Below are 8,755 nucleotides of genomic sequence, written 5' to 3'. Positions count from 1 at the left end.
TTTGGTACACGGCTCGAATGCCATAGGAAAGCATAGATTGGAACCACACCCTTTCAAAAGCCAAACCTCAAAGCCCCCATGCTTGCAAAGCCCCAAAAGCCAATACCGTAATCATGTTTTACCACCAATCTCCAAAAATTAAGGTTTTATCAAAACAAAGGACTATCCTTGGGACAGGTGTTGTAGGGTGCCTAACACCTTCCCTATACGTAACCAAACTTCTGGACCTAAGAATCAAGATTTTTTTCAATCCATGTTAGATTAGGAAAAAATGACCTTTTTCTTAACCTTAGGTTGGTAATAAAATCAAATAGAAACAGGTGACTAATCACACCTTAGAAAAACCCAATGATTGGCGGTGACTCCACTCACCTTTGGTAATCACCTAAAATTTGGCCCAAATTCCTACCATAACACCAAAGGTAGACCTACCTTCCTCCATTGAGAAAGGGAGAGCACTAGAAGCTCCGCGCGAATCTTACTCATTCATCGAGAGGGGCCTCCAATGGGCCGCACGCACATGTGAACTGTCGCCACAGGGGGTGGTTGAACGAAGGCCCACAGCAGCGGCGGTTTTTCCATTGTCAAGATAGAGGCCAGGTGTCGACAACAACAAATCCAAGAAAACTGGGGCTATAAACTTGAAATAGAGTGAAGATAAATGAAAACCCATATGTTAGGACATATGTGAATCATGTTAGGAACATATGTCGTTTAGAATTAGCTAATCTTTTGACAAAAAGCACTTTACTTGTAATTGGGTAGTCTAGGATGTGTTTAATACTTCAAGGAACAAGAGTTCAAGTCCAAGTGTTAAAGCCATGCAAATCTGTCCAAGAATCAAGTAAAGAAGTGCTAGATTTTAAAGCTCGATAGCTAGCTCGACAGATAGCATCTATTGAGGTTTAAAAGGCTTGTTTAGCCCATTGCTCAACAGTTGGTTGATAGATATCCTATCTAGTGAGATTTATGAAAATCAGTTTTCTAGATCTGATTTCACACATATCTGTGTATACTTGTTTAGGCTTTCTTTTCTCACAACCCTAAACATCTATAAGGATTATTTTAAGGGCTGTCATAGCTTATGAAACTTGATGCAAAGGTTTTGTTCAAGCACAATATGACCAGAGACAAATTTGCCCCAGTTCATCTTTCTCTTGAAGAAACTATTATGTTTGTATGCCATAGGGCTTTGTAACCAAGGAGCTATGTCATCTTCATCTTGTTGATGAATTGAAGAACTTTGCAGCCAACATCCTTCTCAAGTTGGTGGTTAGTCACGTACTTGGATCCATGCATCGATTGGTTAATTACGTATTGGGAGCTATGCATTGAAAATGAGAGATTGTCACTACAGAACAAGTCCAATTCTGTATTGGGGTAAGGGTTTAACTATAGGTTGGTATAAGGTACTGGGATTCCTTTACTTGTAACCGCTTGTTATGATAATTGTAGATTCTCAGGAGTGGTGACCTTAAAATCACCCGGTGGGGTTTTTGCCTTTGAGGTTTTCTCCATTCGTAAACAAATCACCGTTTCAACTTTATTTTTTGCTACATATTAACTTAGTTGGTGATTTGTTTGTGCTACTAGGCATATTGCATGCTAATTGAATTAATTAATTAACTTGGCTAATTAATTGGTTAATTCATCACATGTGGTCAACACATTCTTAGCCTATCAAATGGTATCAGAGCAGGTACACTCTGATTAGGGTCATGGATGTAGGACAATCTTTGATTATAACTTATTTATTTGATGGCACTAGCTATGCATACTGGAAAGTACGCGTGAGAGCATCATCCCAAAGTGTGGCAAGCTATGGAGATAGGCCTGACCAAGCCAAAGGAATGCGGCCGATTGGGATGATGCTAAGATCAAGGCGGCGAACTTCAACAATAGGGCATTGAATGCTTTATTCAAGGCGATCATGAATGAGGAGTTTAAGAAGATATCCTCTACCGAAACTGCCAAGGAAGCGTGGACCATTCTCTAGACAACCTATGAAGGAGCTAAGGCTGTCAAGGATTCGAAACTTTAGAGACTTACTACAAGGTTTAAAGAGATAAAGATGGAGGAGGATGAGTTGTTCGATGAGTTCTATGCCAAGCTCAAGGACATTGTGAACTCGACATTTAATCTTGTGGAAACCATTCCCGAACCCAAAATTGTTAGAAAGGTGCTCAGATCTCTACCCAAGAGATTTCATGCCAAGATCACTACAATTGAGAAATCAAAGGACATTGACAAAAATCCTTTGATAGAGCTGGTTAGCAATCTACACGCCTATGAGTTATGTTTGAAAGGATTGGGAAATCGAGTAAGGGAAAGAGCATGGCACTGAAGGCCAAGAGTAGTGACACAGATGAGTCTTCAAACAATGAAGATTCTAAAATAAAATCCTACATTACAAGGTGATTCAAAAGCTTATGAAGAATGCCAATGCTAAAGGATTTGACAAAGACCGCAAGCAGTCTAGTTCGTCTTAGTTCAAGAGCCAAGACAAAGGAAGAAGGATGCTGAGGATGGCGGTTAGTACACTGTTCCCTCTGGACAAAACTGCTTTGGGTGTCAAGGATTTAGACACATGAAACAAGAGTGCCCAACTTATCTCAAGACCATTGGGAAAAGCAAGGCCCATGCTGCTACCTTGAGTGGCACTGAGCCTGAGGATGATTCGGATAATGGAATCCTAAATGCCTTCACTGCCACTGTAAATCCTACTGAGGGGATCGTTGAAGATGTGGATGAAGAAGAGGACTTGGTAGAGTCCAAGTTTGAAAAGATGGATGAACAAGATAACATCCACATAGCCTATGCAAAAATATACAAAATCTCGGAAAAGCATGAGAAGTTGTATAGGCTAGTCACCAAGAAGCTCAGTGATGTGGAGCTTGAACGAGAAGAAATCTCCACGAAGTTTGATGAAACCAATCAAACCATTGGAGCACTAAGATTTGAGAATAATTCTAGGCTGAGAAGACCAAGAAGTCTTCTCCAACTGAGCTCTAACTTGGAATAGCTCTGCCTCAAGCTTTTTGTTCTTCTACAAAAACTACTGTTTTTGTTTCACCTGCTAATAATGTTGAATCTGAGAACAATGATGTCAAAACTACTTTAGCTAGTTAGAAAATAGATAAGGGTAAATCTATTTTAGGAGCACCCCCTAAGCTTGATAAGAAAGAGGCTAAAAACCCTAGGGCTAAGAAGAGCAATACTTAAAAGTCTAAACAAAAGAAGCAACATCTCTGACATCACTGCAGAGCAACTGGACATACTCGACCTAATTGCTATAACTGGTTGGCCACTCAATAAAGCAACAGTACGATCTCATCGGGAAACCAGAATCAGTTTCCATCCTCTCTTACTCCTCTTGGAGATATACTCAAAGCCTTCATGTTCCTTTCAAACTTGAACGGTTTCAATTCTTCCCCCTCACCACCAGATCAATGGTTCGCTAAACGGAAATGTTATTCTGAGGTGTGGAAGGAAAAAGGTTCTAAGTGATTTAGTCATTTCTCTCTCTCTCTCTTTCCCTTTTTTTTTTTTTTTTTTTTTTTTTTTTTTTTTTTTTTTTTTTCTTCCTTTTTTTTTTTTTTTAATTTTTTATTCCCCTCCTCTTACTATAAATTTACAATTCTCTTTTCCATTATATTAGTAGTTTTTTCACATACAAAATGTTATTTCTCTCTTTCTCTCTCTCGTTTTCCACATACAAAAGGTTATTTCTCTCTCTCATTTTTGGTGGATTTTTTTTAAAATATTTTTCTTGCATCTCTACTTTAGGTTGATGAATTTTGTTATTATTAGGAACTCTACTTTGGGTTGATGTGATTAAGTTTTGTGTTTTTAAGTTGTTGTCTTTTTTGTTCTCTTTGATTTTATAAATGTTATCATATTGCATTATAAAGATAGTATATAAAAATATAATGTTATTTTATTACATAACATGACTTGAATAATTTTGTGTTTATTACTACATTTTTTTATTTTTACTTTTTTTTCTTCTCATATTATTTTTTATAAATTTCTTATTATTCTCTCTCACATTCTCTCTTGAAAAAGTGATTATTCTCTTTCTCTTGATTTTTTTTTCTTCTTTCAACTCCACTTTATATTGATAAATCATTGTGATNTGAATAAGGTGAGAAACAAGATTGAAATGAAGAAATTTTCTTACTGGAATTATGCACTGAAAAATTATATGACTGAGAAATTTTCCTCTTCGTGTACGGAGAAATCTCCTCTTTTTTTTTTTTTTTTTAAGCAAGGAACAGGAAATAGAATGAAAGTAAAAGATAGTCAAACTTATCTTAGAACCAAAGCTTTGATACCAAAATGATATGAACTTCACCAACAATTGTGATGAAACCCGATAACAATGATGGTTTGGAACCCCAAGATCATGTAGACAAAATTTGTTGAGTCTTGACCCATCACCTAACTAGATGAAAACCAAGACTACGATAGAATTGAAACGCCACACCAAGAATTCCTAAGAATCTCTCAAGAATCAAAGGTGATAAGTTTGGTTGTTTGAACACCACAAGATTAACTTGATAAGTTCAAGAGTTCTTTTAAGAACCAAGAGGATCACAAGACTCACAAGGGGAATAATTTTCTGAATCAAATCTGTCTTCTTTTCAAATTTGTACTACCAGATTTATACTTGGAACAAACCTCCAAGAATCGGTAAAAATCATAATTACAACTTCAAAAACAACACCAAACATTAATCTAATCAAGTTCCCACGTTTTTTAGTTGTCTAGGACTTCTAAAGGCAGTCAAAATTAGCTGAATGACTAGAATTAACGTGTCCATCCAATACCAAGACATCTTCCCATTTAATATCCTTGGAACTTAACAAATTCACACCCTTTTATGGTCAGACCATGCTGGTTCATGCATTAGCCTCTTCAATTGCTTTGATGACATGGACTAAGCCTTGATTATTATTTGAGCCCATCTTGGTCTTTTTAGAATCAACCCATTTCTCTTGGACTAGCCCATTTAGTGCTTCCTTGAAACGTTTGGTTCTAAGTCTTGTAATTGGGCCACTAGAAAATGACAAAGGGTCCTATGCAAATTCAGCTCAATTTCCACTTGTATGATCAGCATGTCCAACTCCTTGGTGTGCATCAATAAGCTTATAGGCTTTGGGATATGTTGCAATTTATGATGGTATTAGATCATTTGATTCTGAGTTTGAATCATGTCTCCACTCTATTTGTCATTTAGATACAGTATATAAAACTAAACATATTGGGCCCCACCTATTGAGGGGGGAGTCTAGGCCATATCATGTGAGGCTGATTATTACAGTAATGGTTAAATGATTGATTTTTTTTTTTTTTTGTCTTATTAGCTTAAAGTTTTTAGGATAAGTGGTAACTTATTAGGTAATAGGGCCTATGGCATTATAAGTGGCCTCTTTTAAAACCATGAATGCCTTTCTTTATCTTATGTTATCTTTTTTAGTTGATGTGATATTACATTGAATTATTATATAGTGGTCACTTTGTTGCAAAAATGAAGACAGTTTGGTGGTCACTTCATTGCAAATTGAAGGTTAGGACCATTTGCAGAATTGATAGTGGACTTACTTCTTGTTGGATAAAATGGAACAAAATTTGCGTTTTTGCTTGTGTTGGACTTATTAAATCCTGGTATGCATTTGGAATATTTCTTAATTCGAATTACTTCTATATGAATTCATTCATATGTATATAATATCTTTCCAGGATTTTGAATTTGATCCAATTTTTTTTTTTTCCATTTAAGTGGAAATCACAAATCATGAGTGAATTTTCAGGTGGATCTTTGCTTGGGAGTTTTGGTTTTTTCTTATTCCCTTAAGCATTGTGAAGTGGTAATGGGGTACATAGGATAAGTATATGTTTTAGGGTCAAATCTTGCTTTGACAAAAAAAAAAAAAAAAAAAAAAAAAAAAAAAAAAAAAAAAAAAAAACTTGTTCTCAGTGATCTTTTGTGATAAATGCTCTCAGCAAGGCCATTTTCTTATGCAAAGCTCAGATGTTTGTACTTTTTTTGATATTGACTGTCTTCAATAAATAATACTAGCATTGAGCATTTAGCCTGTTGATAGCACGATTAATTTTTTAAGAGTTTGGCCTTACACTGTAGGCTTTCTTTGTGGTAGATCTTATCGTTATCTTGCTAGGCAAAAGACAAAAAGAAAAAAAGAAAAAAAAGAAAAAAAAAGGGAAATGGAAAAATGAGATAGATAATGGGACTGAATCCGATCCATACTCTCTGGAAATAATCTCTTTTCTTATCTTATGCACGGCTTAATTGTTTGCAGGCCATATTCTATTCACTAGCTTTGGTAGATAGATTCAGATTTTACTGTTGCTATTACTAGTATTAATTTGAGAGTATTTGGCCCCCCTTTTTCTGGTGACCTTCATTTCAGATTTTTTGGAAGATATAACTTATCAAAAATAAGATAAAATTCAGAAGATATATTTTTAGGTACTTTGATCTTTGTTTCTCATTTTTATGCCATCATGGATGCTGTGTTATGCAATCACAGTCTACCCCTCTGACACTCACATTCCTTGTACAGAATTTACGAATGGCTACCCTAAACAGAATTGGCCTCGCTGGCCTTGCTGTCATGGGCCAAAATCTAGCCCTCAACATTGCTGAGAAGGGCTTTCCAATTTCTGTTTATAATTGGACCACCTCAGAAGTTGATGAAACAGTAGAGCGAACCAAACAAGAAGGAAACCTTCCATTGTATGGTTTCCACGATCCTGAATCCTTTGTTCATTCCATCCAAAAACCTCGTGTGATAATCATGCTTGTAAAAGCTGGGTCTCCAGTTGATCAAACCATCAAAACCCTATCAGTTTACATGGAGAAAGGAGACTGTATCATTGATGGTGGTAACGAGTGGTATGAGAACACTGAGAGGCAGGAGAAAGCCATGGGTGAACTTGGTTTGCTCTATCTTGGAATGGGAGTTTCGGGTGGTGAAGAGGGAGCTCGGCATGGGCCATCAATGATGCCTGGAGGTTCCTTTGAGGCCTATAAGCACATTGAAGATATCTTGCTTAAGGTGGCTGCCCAAGTTCCTGATAGCGGCCCTTGTGTTACTTACTTCGGTAAAGGAGGATCAGGCAATTTTGTTAAAAGCTTCACAACGGGATTGAATATGGTGATATGCAGCTAATAGCAGAGGCCTATGACGTTCTTAAATCAGTTAGAAAGCTCTCTAATGAGGAATTGAATCATGTTTTCTCAGAATGGAACAAGGGTGAGCTTTTGAGCTTCTTGATCGAGATCACTGCAGATATATTTGGAATTAAGGATGATAAGGGAGAAGGTTATCTAGTAGACAAGGTTTTGGATAAAACTGGCATGAAGGGTACTGGTAAATGGACAGTTCAGCAAGCTGCTGAGTTGTCAGTTGCAGCCCCCACTATAGCATCATCCTTGGATGCTAGGTTCCTCAGTGGTTTGAAGGATGAAAGAGTTGAAGCAGCCAAAGTGTTTAAGTCAGGTGGCATTGGTAACATATTTACTGACCAAGCTGTGGATAAGGAAAAGTTGATTAATGATGTTAGGCAAGCACTTTATGCATCCAAAATATGTAGCTATGCCCAGGGAAAGAACTTGATACGTGCAAAGAGCATTGAACAAGGTTGGGACTTGAAATTGGGGGAGCTTGCTAGGATTTGGAAGGGAGGTTGCATCATCCGTGCTGTATTTTTGGACCGTATTAAGAAAGCCTATGACAGAAACCCAGATCTCGCCAGCCTCCTTGTGGATCCAGAGTTTGTGAAGGAGATCATTGACCGGCAATCTTCTTGGCGAAGAGTTGTCTGCCTTGCTATCAATGCAGGCATTAGCACTCCTGGTATGTCCTCTAGTCTTGCTTATTTTGACACGTATAGGAGGGACAGGCTGCCAGCTAATCTGGTCCAAGCTCAAAGAGATTACTTTGGAGCTCATACATATGAGAGGACTGACATACCAGGATCCTTCTATACTGAATGGTTCAAGATTGCTAAACAGTCAAGGATCTGATTGATCATTGATCTGTCTGTGGTGGTCCCCTGCCTGGAGAAAATATTATCAGCAAATGTAATAATGTTTCTACTGGAACTGATAAATTGGAATATCATCCCATCAACTTGTGGAGGCAGCCTCTCTTCAAGATGGGTTTGTTAAATCCGTAAATAATATTTATTCTGTTTATTGTGGACGTCCAACATGATTTGGCATTCTAATTTAATTATTAAATTCCTTCAATTCTATGATCCTTCATGTATAATAAGAGCATCTATATTTCCCTATAATTTTTGGGGAGCCAAACACTGTTCCATTGAGTGCCTATTGAAGAATGATTTACTAGAAAATTGTATTTTCCGTTGTCTTATTAATTTTTCGAACCCTTCAACATTTTCCTTATTTTTTCTATTGTTTGTCACTCAAATATGGTAACTTTGTTAACTTTACTCCCGAAGCAGTGGTGAAGTTTTTATACTCAAAAGTTTCATTCTTAAAGAGTCTTCTGAGGAGATCTTATATCATAAATAGAAATGCTTTACAGTTCTGGGCGGGCATTAAAACGCACTTTACTTGTATTTGGATAGATCTAAGTTGTGTTTAATACTTGAAGAAACATGTTGTTCAAGTCTAGTATTAAAGCCATGAAGATTGGACCAAGAAACAAGTGAAGAAAAGGTGTTCAATAAAGCTGGACAGATATCTTGACACCTGCGGATA

General features: G+C 37.0%; 1 protein-coding gene across 1 annotated transcript; it reads left to right on the top strand.

Moving 5' to 3' along the window:
• The first annotated feature begins 6,596 nt into the window (after positions 1-6,596).
• Positions 6,597-8,081, top strand: LOC111989042 (6-phosphogluconate dehydrogenase, decarboxylating 1-like). Its single transcript, XM_065781607.1, is given in 2 exon segments — positions 6,597-7,155; positions 7,158-8,081. Coding segments are annotated over 2 exon segments (1,455 nt in total). The 3' UTR covers positions 8,054-8,081.
• Positions 8,082-8,755: the final 674 nt, after the last annotated feature.

Source organism: Quercus suber, unplaced genomic scaffold, assembly GCF_002906115.3.
Source record: "Quercus suber isolate HL8 unplaced genomic scaffold, Cork oak 2.0 scaffold_272, whole genome shotgun sequence".
In the NCBI taxonomy this organism is placed as follows: Eukaryota; Viridiplantae; Streptophyta; class Magnoliopsida; order Fagales; family Fagaceae; genus Quercus; species Quercus suber.
This window is presented reverse-complemented; position numbering and strand designations above follow the sequence as displayed.